At 40.0% G+C, this 13082-nt stretch overlaps 1 protein-coding gene across 9 annotated transcripts in view; it reads left to right on the top strand.

The window, feature by feature from the left end:
- Positions 1 to 766: 766 nt before the first annotated feature.
- PICALM (phosphatidylinositol binding clathrin assembly protein) overlaps positions 767 to 13082 on the top strand; it is a 69537-nt gene continuing 57221 nt past the window's right edge. For 3 of the 9 annotated variants that reach the window (XM_069808510.1, XM_069808509.1, XM_069808505.1), the window contains exon 1: positions 768 to 1086. In XM_069808510.1, coding sequence (XP_069664611.1) covers positions 957 to 1086 — 130 coding nt within the window. In that variant the 5' untranslated portion in view covers positions 768 to 956. Of the gene's footprint in view, positions 1087 to 13082 lie in introns of all 9 variants that reach the window. The other 6 variants (XM_069808512.1, XM_069808511.1, XM_069808508.1 and 3 more) reach the window with 4 other exon arrangements.

Below are 13082 nucleotides of genomic sequence, written 5' to 3'. Positions count from 1 at the left end.
TGGGAGGCTAATCACGAAAGACCTGAAAACCACCATTTTTTTTTTTTTACGCTTGCTGCGATGTACGTTCGGGAAGTTTTTGGCAAGCTTCCAAATAAAAGTAAGTCTGAGGAGAAGCAAAGATCGCAGCAACCGCGCGGCTCCAAACTCCTCGATGCCCCTGACCGGACTCTTCCTTTACTCTTCACATTGCCTAAAGGCGACACTGAAGGAGTTCCCACAAAACTCTCCAAGCTGAGAAACACAAAAAAATTCCTTCGGGGGTCGGGGGGGTGGGGGAAGACACCCCACTTGCTGCACGAGTTTTTTACACAGCGCCTTGACCCGCCCCGCTGAACCCAAACAGGGGCCCACCAGCCCTCCCCACTCACCCACCCACCGCTGCCTGCCCACGGGGAAGGGATTTCCCTCATATCCCTCAGGTTTTGGCGGGCCGTGCCTGCCCTCCTCCCCTGAGGAGAACGACCTCCCATCGATACCCCGGCCGCCACACCCGCGCGGGGGCTCGCGCGCGGCACCACGTGACTTCCCCCCTCCCCAGCTCGCCGCCGCCGCCGCCTTCTTGTTGCACCGCGGAGCTTCCCGCGGGGAGCGTGTCACGTGGGCGGGGCGCCGGGGGTCACGTGATGCGGGGCGGCCCGGCAAGATCCGAGGAGGAGCTCCGCCGCCGCCATTTTCCTTGCGGCGCCCAGTGTGTGTCCCCCTGTCCCCGGCCGAGCGGAAGGCGCGCAGGGGGGAGGGGACGGCGGCTGGGGGAGGGGGGGCGGGAGGAGGAGGAGGAGGAGGAGGGGTCCCTGCTCGGGTGACAGGTCCGTCCCTGAGGGCGGAGCGGGGGCCGCCTGCGGCACGGCGGGGTGAGGAGTCCGTGCAGCTCCGTCCCCCGGCTAGTCCTCCCGTCCCGGCCCCTGAGGAAGGAGCGGAGCCGCTCTCGGTTCCAGCGCCGCCAGCAACCCGCCATGTCCGGCCAAAGCCTCACCGACCGCATCACGGCGGCGCAGCACAGCGTGACCGGCTCGGCGGTCTCGAAAACCGTCTGCAAGGCCACGACCCACGAGGTCATGGGGCCCAAGAAAAAGCACCTGGACTGTGAGTACCGGGGAGGGATGGCGGACGGAGGGCTCTCCCCGCGCGTCCCGCCGGGCTCCCCGCCTCTCCCGGGGTCCTGTGGAGCGGGGTGCCCGCTGTGGGGCTGCCTGCTTTCCCACCGGCCTCGCAGGGACGCGAAGCCTCGTCAGGCGGAGGAGCTCTGTGTGTTTCAGCATAGGACGTTCGCATGGGGGGGGGGGGCGTAGGATCGGGGACGTGGCGATGGAGAGCTTGGGAGAGGCTGTTCGGTGTATCTGCTCTCGGAAGGGGCCTTATTAGCTCTTCCATATGCACAGGGCCCTGGAGGGTGCGAGCTCCTGAAGGACAGGACTTGCCCCATTCCTCTTCTTTGGAGGGAGAGAGGACCACGAAGGCCAAGCAGAGGAATAGGCTGTAATTTCCTTACTAATTGATCTCATTTGTGTTCTGCTACGGCAGCGCTCCCCCGTTCTGTAGAGGAGGTGCAGGAGTTTTGAGAAGGAATAGCTGATCAATTACCTTAATTCTTTCCCAAATAGTCTACTAGAAAAAAAAAAAAAATTGCTTCTCCGTCATTCTGGTGACTCTTCCACGTACAATAATGTGTGAAATGAGTGCTTGAGGGGCTAATCTCTCTCAGTAAGGGTGTTGTTCTTAATCTTACCTTTTTAGTATGTCTCCTTCGCTTGGGAAGATGGGCCTAAGAGGACTTCTTCAGACCTTCAGTACCTGAGCTTAACATCCCATACAGAGTCTGGCCTTTTTTCAGCTTCTATTAAAAATAGATCCAAGGTGGAAAGGCTTAAAAGGTTTTCTATCAACTCGGTTCCATCCAGGTGATTATGAAGAGAATGATGAGCACCGAAGTTCCTATTAGTGTGTCTCCCACTAAGCTGTAAGGTCACAAGACTGAGGATGTTCTTGGCTTGAACACCTGATTATCTTGCATCTATTTATTCTAGGCCTTTTAAAGACCCTTCTCTCCACACACCCCCACCCCGTTTCACTTCCCCCAATATGTGATGAAAGACACTGGAGAGAGTTGCGTGGCTATGCCTTCTGTATGTGTGCTTTCTCCTTTCCTCCCACCCACGTCTGTGAGGAGAAGGTTGGGTCTTCATGTGTCTTGAATTCGTGCCTTCTGAGTTGCTCTATGTCCAAATGAGAAGACCAGATGATAGTACTAGGATTAATTGTACTGTACTTATTTCTTCTTTCCACCAAAACATGTCTGACTTAAAGGTTTAATAAATTCTTGTTCTGCGAGTACCCAAGAGGGATGTTATCAATTTTTTAGGGTAGCCCCATAACAGCTGCTCGGTTTCTTTCTGGTATTGCCTCATCCATTTCATCTTTTGCCTGAAGACTGAATAGTAACTGAGTGGCTTTCTTATTTTTGGTCAGCCCAGGGTGTCAGAAGGCTGAGGAAATCTTTGGGCTTTAAGTAACTGAGTCTCAGGTAGAGAAAACACCTTGTCATATGGCTTATGTCTGAAGTCGTGATGTTGCTGGATTTCGCAGAACAGAAGGGACGCTTTCTGGAAAAAAAAAACTTCGTCAGGTTTATCCTGGAATAGTGCTAAAAGTACAGTTTCAGTAATAGCGCGTTTATTAGCTGAATTATTTAATGGTATAAGCTTTATGAAAAAGAACATCAAAGTGACCAGACAATTGCTGTTCAGGCTGGCGTGTATACAAGGGTGGTGTTCTGAACATGGTTGCTAGGGGACATCCTGATGGAGACCTATAGGATGCTGCTGTGGGGGGGTGCTTGAACTTCCTTAGAAAGCTATCTGGTAATTGCTGGATGAGGAGACCATTTCTGTATTTCCCTTGTCTACTCTAGTCTGTCAAAAGTCCCAGTTCCTGCCTCTTTCTCAGATAATTCTTTTATCAGAGCAAAGCAAACTTGGTTTTTTAATTAGTTTTACTACTAGTGCCTTTTTTTTTTTTTTTAGTGATTAAAATAGATCATGGGTAGATAAGTTTTGTATGCTGCCTGTAATATGTTTGTTAGAAGTCTGTGTTCCTGGCATCAGGAAATGACACACAGTTTCATATTTTGAAAATTTTCTTTGTTCATACCATTTATAGTTGTATGTTTAAAAATGAATGCTTTTTGCACAAGCTGCGACTCAAGCCCCACTTCTGAGTTATTTGCACATCTCTTCCTTTTGCAACAAACAGTTTAACGACTAGGTAGGTCCTGTGAACTGACATCTCGCTGTAAATGACAATTAATATACCAGTCTTCATAGGTGGCATGCTTCTTAAATATTTTTCTAATTAGTCTTTGTTGTGATAATGACAGTTAAAACTTACTTTGTTAAAGGTTGTGTCCTGGACGAGTTGATAAGCTGAGTTTTTAAATACTGTCCTGGAATAAAGTCTGAGTTTTGTAGCATTTTCTGTGACCATGACATACATTCTTGTTAATGTGGTATTTGTATTGCTTGTACAGATCTCAGTATCTCTGACTGTCCTGTTTCTGAAATTCTTTCTTTATTAAGCTTGAGCCATCATGAACACATTTAAGTAGCTCAGTCTCATGTTAACTCATACAAATGGGGGAAAATCCAATATAAGTATCCATGCACATGATTATTCCTACCCTTATTTATCTTGTTCTTGACTGTCTATGGAGTTCCAAAACTGAAGTGCTTCCCTTCCTAGGTTTGTATATTCCCTCTGTGACTGTTACCTTAATAATCAAAGAATGTAAAAAGGCATTCTTAGCCCATAACGATAAAAATATAATCTACTCCAAAGAATGTTCTTTCTCTCTTGTTACAAAGCTTAGTTTCTTGTTTGGTTTGAGGGAGAAAGAATTACAATTCTAATTTACAAGTGGGCATGGCTTATGATAGGTAGCAACAATCATCTTAGTCATATACTTGCGCTTGGGATATGCTTTTTCTCCTGTTTTGGAGGTCCAGTCTTACAGCTGGGATAAGGATTCTCTGTTTTGTAATCTAGGTGCTGCTTTTGTAATGATGGATTACTTGTTTTACAGTAATCAGGCAGGTTTAATAGTCTTGAAACCCTCAAAGCATAGTTCGTGAAATTTCTTTTACAGAAAACCTAGTTTCACTAGGACTTTGTCCTAGTTTTCACACCTCTCTGAGCAGTGATAGCTCAAAACGGGTTTGTGGGTTTAATTTGTACACTGAGATTTATACAACCTGTTCTTCAGTGTTTAGCTTTTGGTTGCTGTGTTCAGTACTGTATAGTGATGCTGAGACCAAGTACTTTAGGTTGTTTGGATGTAAAGGTGTTGGAACACTTGTTGCCAGGTTTTGCTCTTTTTTTTTTTTACATGATTCTAACACAGGGTGGGGGGAGTGTGTGTGCTTGCATATGTATGTATGATGGATAATTCATATTGGGAAAAACAGAAGATACATAGTTAATGCCAAGTAGGAAGTTCACTAGGTCGGTGCAGTGAAACTGCTGTAGCAGTGATATCAGTAGCGTAAAAAAGTTTGTGTACATATGCATGTTGTGGGGTGTAGTTAAAACAGCTTTGATGTGAAACACATTTAGAGTTGGGTTCTTGAATGAATATGGCATAGTAACCCTATCTGCTTGTAGCTAATGGAGTAGCGCTCTTTAAAGGAGAATGTGGATGGATGGCTTGGAAGGAAGTTGCAATGCTGTAATTATCCATTCTTAACAGGAAATCTCTCTATAGTTATGCCAGAGTGTAACTTCCTTGACTACTTGTTGTGAAGAAAAATCTGTATTTTTCAAGGAAGATGCTAAACCAGCACCCTGCCCTGTGTTGTGTAGTTGTTTGTGAGAAGCTATGTAAGCGAAAGTAAACTTAATTGAGCTTGTTGGGAACTTATTTCCCATGTCCCTAGTGTCAGTTGTTTTGGTTTTGTCTAGAGGCTACTACCAGTACAAATAAAAGTCCGGCCAAAGACTTGCTTTATGTCTGTGCTGGGAACAGCTATTTCCAAATGATACAGTTTGCAGAGGGTATCTTGCAGAACTGAGGGACAAGGATCATTGCTGTTCCTTGTATCTCAGAAGAGATTTGTAGTAAAGTGTTTTAAGTGCTTGCTTGCCTTTACGTACTGAAGTGTAAGTGGGTTGTTTCAGTGATGTGTGGTGAGTTAACTCCTGGTGTCTGTGGATACCACTGTGTTCTCCAGTAGAAATAGATTATTCATGTTCCTTTTATGGTATTGTAGGACTTCACCAAATTCATATTTTCCTTCTGGTTTTGGCAGGATTACCTGAAGTTTCTTGTGGCTTTGCTTCCCATTTTATAGTTGACTTACATTTCTGGAGGCAATCCATTGTTGTTTTTGCTTAGAACTGTTCTGTGTAACTGTAATTGTTCAAATACAGATAATTGCATTATTACAACTTTCTTTTGAAGCATTTTTTTTTCTCTCTGAGTTCTTCCATGATTGCTTTATCATTTCTTCCTTAGTCAACTTTTCCTAACTTTTTAACTGGAATTCCTTTGGAATATTTGTTTGTGCCTTTTAGTGGAGTACGAGAACTATCATACTCCTCTGGACTGCCAGAGGGCCAATTTTCTACCACAGCTGCTCATTTGCAGAAAGAATAGCCATTTAGTTCTGCAGCTGTTGTTTTATTTTACTTAGCCTGAAGCAGTATTCTACTTCGGATGAAGTAAGAGGCAGGAACTAAGGAGGAGAAGCTGTAGGACACCTGCAATCAGCTTGCTGTGTGTCTTCGTACTGTCATTGTTCCCATCAGCTGTGGTTATTCAGGTGTCATGTAACTTTGGGCTATAGCTCTAGTCATGATTTTTTAATTTTTTTTTTTTAATGGTGCAGCCACCTCTTATATCTTTAAAAAGTGATGCTTGGAAGAGGCATTCTTTTGCAGTTCAGCCTGTGACCTAATGATCTATTTCAGTCTTCAGTTCCTAATCCTAAAATCAGTTTGTGATCTGTAGATGTGAAAGTTTTAAGCTGTTCCTAGTGACCTGGCTCTCAAAGTAATACTAGTTTGCATAATAATGCAAAAGGTATGACTTATCCGACATGAAATTTAAAGCTTCCCTTTTTTGCTTTGTGTATATTGCCTTATGTAAAGTCCATGATCTGTGAACTACTGATGATGGTAGAACACTGGGAAAGTTTACTTATAAAATGTTATGGACATCTTGCTCTCCCTGGAAAGTACAACGCATTTTCTGAAGCAGAGATACCTTTTGTATTTGAAAGCTTAATTTTTTTTAACAGCCTTCTTAAATTTAAGTTTCTCAGTATCCTTAAAATCTTTTCACTCATTAATTATCAAGCATCAATTACTACTTTAAAAATATCCCACTGGTCTACTAGCAGTCAGGTATGCACCCTCTTATTTTCTGTAAAACGTGCAGAAGCTGTTCCTCAAGCATGTTAGAAGAAATCAGGTAAGTATTGTAAATGACTTGTTTATAAAATCTTGAGGTCTTGTAGTGGGACAATTATTAAACACTTCCAAATAGTTAATAATACAAGTCTAAAGCAATAATCTTGAGTATGTGTTCTTAGTTCTGGGTATCTTAGCAAACTCTTCTACTGAAGCAATAAAAACTTTGGTTTGTGTCAAACAACTGGGTTTTTTGTCCATCAGTATGTGAGTTTAACCATTTAGATTTCCTGCTGGTTGAAGTCTAAATGCTAGAAGTATTTGTAATTTGGAGCTGAATGTTATCTTGCAGAGGCTTAGGTAGGAGAGAGATTTTATTACTGATTATGTCTCCACTGGATTAGAAGGAAACAAGAAATAACTGGCCAAAAAGCTGCAATCAAGTGGAAAGGAAAGAAGCTGGTGTTGATACAAAATTGTTGGTTTTGATATTTTCTTGCTCTTCTAGCAGTTTTCTCCATTGTGAAATGTGATTGTGAGCAGGCAGGATACGAATTTTTATTAACTATGTATCCTTCTAAACTCAAAGCAGGTGGAAACACTGTTGTACTTCGTATTTCACCCCTAGTTTTACATCGCAGCTTTATCTATTACCTGGTAGTTTCTAAACCTCAAAATAATGTTAGTAAATTCAGTGCTAACTTGCGGTACTCTCAAGTCTACTGATGGTGAATCCAAGTTATGAGTAATATGTGACAAATCGGGTATTGAGATTTGAGAAATTAGGGAACTAAGCTGTATTTAACTGTGTGAAAATAACTTAATGAAGTTAAGCGTTTCATAAAGACTTAACAAATACGCTGGATTTTCCGATTGTGACTAAACATCTCCTGTGCTATTTTGCTAAAGGAGCTTTATTTAAGTAATGCTTATCTGGATCATTTGAAATATTAAACATGAATCAATTAGGCTTTTGTAAGTTTTACCTCAAAACAGAGGGTGTAAAATAACAAGATCTACACCAAAATTTAGCTTGGGAGTGTCAATTCCTAGCATGAAGCATAAGAAAATTTACTGGAATGAACAGTGTTGGCATGAAGGGAAATCCTGTGGTTTTATTTTATTCATGTCGTGACATATACATGGTCTATAAAATAAAAAATACAAAAGGTGGGTTTTATACTCATTCTGAGCTCTCCTGTATAATTGCCTTCAGACCTACACTAATTTACTGAGGAAGAGCTCTCCACATCAACCCTTTCTTTCTCCCTTTCTCCTGAAAAGAAACTTTTGAAATCTTCACTTAATGTTCTTTATTGCTTCCTGCCAAGCAAGCAGTCCTTCAGTCACAACATCTGTATGCTCTAGCAGCAGTGCCATTCTAGCAGCAGTGTTTCTTTTGCTTATGTAGGAAGTGATAAATTTGCACGGGTTAAAACTGCTCTGGTATTTCACATATTTACTCTAAATATGGTACTTGCAGTAGCATGTAGCTCAGCTAATCCAGTTGCCAGCTGTGTACTGTGACATCAAGAGCATCTCTATTGTTTGTAACCTTTGTCAATTTTTAATAGTTAATACAATTTAAAGCACACATTATGAATCCTTAATAATGCTGTTTCCTAGTCAAATATTTAGTGTATAAAAAAAGTTTTTCCACATTAATAGCTTGTAAAAGCTGATATTTTTTTTTAATGCTGTTGGATAAGGTGATAATGAAATTCATATCATTCCTCAATTAGTTTTTTTCAAAAAAAACCAACATACAAAACCAACTCACTGGTATTCAGCTGTGTGGCATAAGTTTCTAAAGTTACAATAGCAAAGTGGATTTAAAGACCCAGAATGGATAACATACAAAGTTTTAAACTAAACTCAGGTTACAAACAGAAGTGAACATGTTTTAAATATCGGGGATTTTACTTTTTTTAGATTTTTCTATGCCTTTAATCTGGCAGTAAATCCATTCAGAGCAGCTCTGTGATTTGTTGCTTTATCTGCCAAATCAGAAGATTGGGTTTCTTGGCTATCAAAAGATAGAAGTAGGTGTCTTCATGTTCTCTGGCGTTCTTATGGGCTGCTTGTAACTTGCTTTGCTGTTGGCAATGTTTGGATTCTTCTGGGATGGATAATGAGCTGTAATGTGATATGGCAGTGTTTCTGTACCTGCCTCCTGCTTTTCAGGTGTGTGCTTTTTGTTTTGGGTTTGATTTTTGTTATGTAGTGTTGTGTCCCACTTCCCCCCTTCTCCCCATGTGTTCAGAAATCACATCAGCATTTAACCTACATTTGTTTGCAGTGGCACTTGGTCTTTTTGGCTGGTATCTCTGGTTTTGGTGACAAATAGGTTGATAATTAATTGGAAATCGGGCCACACTTGAATTTGATTTATTCCCTTCCCCTTCCCCCCCCCCCAGTATCGCCATCATAGTTGCAGCCATCATTGCAACCCATTTGAAACTTTATGAATTTTTCTGATCCACAACTCTGTATTCTTGACCTGACCTCATTTTTGATGTGAAATGTTAAAAGTTGTTTAAACTACTGTGATGGTTATACCACCATAATGAGAATGGTGGTGTAATTTGATTAGATTCAATTCTGTCCCTTTTTCTATTTGCCAGAGCCCATTGGTGTTCATAATTCAGCAAATACATTGTTATGAAGAGATTAAAAATAACTTCCATTTCAAAATCAGTCTGCTAGGAATATTTACTTCATTATGTACAGCAGCTACCTACATCTGTAGTTCACAAAGCAATTCTTCATATCTGTATTGTTGTAAAGCTAGTTTCATAGAGTCTAGCTTACTCATGAAATGCCTTCATCCTTTTCTGTCTTACAAGGGGTACTTAAGTTTAATATTTATATAAGTGATTGTGTCAGTTTGTAAGTTTTAGGGGTGAAATTCAGGTGTTTTACTTGCAATTAAATTACTTTTTATTCATCATGAGCTATAACTAGTACTGTTCAAATCACAGTTACAGATAAACAGGAAAAAATGCCTTTCTGAACAATATCCTTGTGTTAATTTTTTTCCTCTTGACAACCAAGTTTGTTTATTATTTAGAAATACACTGTAATCCTTAGCTAGATTTTATTTTAGAATTAATTCTCAGGGTGACAGTCCATGTCACTGCTTTCATTGATATAGACATGCTCTAATTAGCTGGGTTTTATTCAAATTACTGAATTTGAATTTATTACCCTTTTAATAAAATTTTCTGTAATATATTAATAACCTGTGTTAAATTCAATAAGAGCTATTTCTCCCTGGAGTGCTTGCATTTCAGTCACGAATGTCACAGTACAGCATTGCAGAATAAAATTTAGAGTATGAAAAATATATGTGAAGTGGATTTTAATCATAGGAATGAAAGAAAAGTTAATGGAAACCAAATATGAACACTTTTGCATTCCTGGGCTGTATTTATTTACAACAAGGATATGAAATGCATAGTAAGTTGCTGCATTTGATTAGCTGTCTGATGGAGAAGCTCAAGATGCACAACTCCTGACTGTAAATGGTTAGAAACACAAGGACTAGCACACTACTCTGTGGGAAATGATGGTCTGGATACAGACTTTCATTTTTAAGTTCTTGATAGTTAATAGAGAGCCATCTCAAACTTTCTTCCAGATCTGTTCTGTTGGAATACATTGCCACAACAGTAGCATTATTAAACCTATCAAATGTAATTAAAGCTAAAAAATAAATTAAGTAAATTTCCTAGCAAATTACTTTCCATTAAAAGTATGGAATATGTGAATTTTGTTTCAGTGCCGAATTTGGCATGTGAGTGGATGGAAATCTAGAGAAGCTTTTGTGTTAGTTCTCAAATACTGGGGAACAGCACAGTTAGGTTCAACCTCTGATGTTTGGAATTGCATTGTTACAAATTTGAAGCTCTTACATTTCCAGGGACTGATTTTCTGTTTTGTTTTGTTGGGTTTTGCTTTTTGTTTACACACAGTTATTTTGTGAGGAGACTTTCTTCATATTTAATTATCTGTAAGTAAAATACAGTGCATTAGAGGAGATACTTTTGTCCTTATTTTAAACTGTTAATGAGGAGCCTCCGTAGACAGGAATGTGGTCAGCCTCTTGGTATGTAGTAGGGCTGACACAGGATGTTCTAACACCTAGTTTTACTATAGCTCCATATTCTTTTTAGCTCTCTGAGGTTTTAGCCAGTGAACAAATCTTACTTGGAAGCAAATGGAATAACTATATTTTGCATTGTTAGAGCTTTTCTTCATGAAACAATTTTATTTTAAAGATAGAATCTGGTTGAAGTAATCTTTCCTTTTACTGAGGACCAAAAGGCAGATGTTATTTACTTCTGCTCTTGGCTTTAGTTTATCTTAGGGGCTGTTTGTGATAGGGACATGTCTTTGTGCATGGTAAATACAGAAATTCCTGTCTGAAAGCTGTGGGATATGGAGTTCTTTCTGTGTACAACTTCCCTTACCAGTCCAGTTTCAAACTTAAGGGTTTGAAGCTCCATGTTTGCTCTAAAACTTTGTGAAACTTGATAACCACATGGTCACTAATAAAGTGGTCACGAATGATGTCTAAAACTGGGGGATGAGGGGAGGAGCTGATCTGGATTTATGGAATTCAGACATAATAGCATTGTTGCAAGCAGATGGGTTCCCCTTTGTAAGGTCCTTTGCTTTATCTACTGAAAATCAGTAAAGCTTAATATATGGTGCTGGAAAATAAAACATTGTTCTCACTCTTCATGCTCAGTGAAGACCATACCTGCTTCACCCTAACCTGTCTCACAGTATATTTTAAAACTTTTAGTCTGAGCAGCTTTAACATGGGCTGTAAAGGATGGTTTTGAACCTTTAGCTATTGTGCCCTTGTAAAAGGGTGCTACTCAAATGTGTGTTGAAGCTGTACTTGGGATGAGCCAGGATGAGTTTCGTTTGCTCAGGGAGCTCCAAATATCTCATGGGAGATGTTATTCTGAATTGAAGAAGGAAGTAAAGCTAAATTAGGCAGGCATTTCCAACATTTCTATTAATAGCATGGAGGATTTTAGCTGTTCCTTTACTTGACTGCCTTCCTTCATGGGAGAGCTGCACAGTTGAGTGTCAGTTGAAACAGTTTTGTGATGATACCTGAGTGTTGATGGGGGACAGAAGTGATTTTTTTTTTTTTTTTTTCCTTTGAGCACAGGTGCTCTGTTTTATTCAGTTTGCTAACAGTTTGTGTCAAAATCTGATCCTGTATTGGCCAAAAGAAAAGGTATGAAAAGTGGCTGTCAGTGATAAATCTCCTTTAACAAGTTCACCTACTTTGAAAGTGCAAAATGTGAAATAGGTGGTATGGAATTGATGGAGCTGGCATTAAAATGGCTGCAAGAAGTACTCTTGATCCAGGTATCTTGAATTTTAGTTGCTTTAAAAAAAGTGTTAATTTAGAAAGTAGTGACACTTTTTTAACCAAAATTACTAGAATTTTGCACGTCACCAAATATATTTTTGGTGGAAGGAGCATGGAATGAGCAGCTTCATGTTTTTTCATTATGCTTCTTTCTCCTGTTACTGCTGGGAAAAATGAAGATTAGTCCCACTTAGGAGTAGACAGAAGCCATATAGAGATGGCTTGTATGTAGATGGCCTTTCACATAAAGAAGTCACTTGTGAGATTTAGGGGAAAGAGCAATAGAAAGAAAGCAACACAATTTCACAATTTTATGTCTAGAATTAATTTCAGACTTTATGCTATCATCTCAGTCCCCATGCTTTGTTACAAAGCCGACTATTTTTCTTTCAGTTTTTCAGCATAAAGATAAATCTCAGACACATTCTGCAAAACTGTGTATTCAGACTGTTTTGTATAACATCAGGGAGTACCAAACTTATCCTGTTTGATCTCTGAGATACTAGCCCAAGTACCCAACTGTGTAAACCTGTGCTGTGTGATTTTTCTGCCAGTCACTTTGTAGAAGGTTGGTGTTTGATTTTCATCGAATGATAAATATTTGAAGTTTGAGGATTAGCTGCTTTGCACATTCAGATAATTTGTCAAGAATCTTTTTTCTCTTTAAGAAAACGCACTGTATGATATAATAGGCAAATAATTTAAATTGCTTTCCTCCTTGCTCTGTTAACTGAGATTTAGTAAGAAAGTTTTGCAGCAAGCTTTGGGCAAGTGTTTTTGTTGCCCCTGCATTGTCAGTGGAGAAAGAACTCTTATGGTAAAATCTTGAGGGTTATTATTTTGGGGTTGACCAGCTTCTTTTATAGAAAATGCAGGGAAAAAAAAAGTATTCCTCAGCAAAACTCCCTCAGGAAATCTGTATTTTGTTTTGTCGCTTACTAGCAGTGTGACTTTCTTAATTTTTGCCTTGTTTTCCCCACTTTTCCCCTTTTTCCACTTTTGTTGGACTACTACTTATGTCATGGTTTATAAGCTCTTAGATCAGAACTACAATTTTCGTTAAGACCTGTTAACCTCTGTTTAGTCAGCTAAAACAGTAAGCAATCATCTGACAGGGCACTGCTGTAGTTACTTCCCGAGAGATCAACAAAAAAGTAAGATATGCAGATTTTCCACACAAAATAGGAAATATTGCATAGCTGGATTATAGCATGATGTGTGTAAAGTTTATTCATACCTTGAATCTAATCAATGCTAGAATCTCTTGACAGTACAGCTTATTTTG

Source organism: Haliaeetus albicilla, chromosome 20 (genome assembly GCF_947461875.1).
Source record: "Haliaeetus albicilla chromosome 20, bHalAlb1.1, whole genome shotgun sequence".
NCBI lineage: Eukaryota > Metazoa > Chordata > Aves > Accipitriformes > Accipitridae > Haliaeetus > Haliaeetus albicilla.
This window is presented reverse-complemented; position numbering and strand designations above follow the sequence as displayed.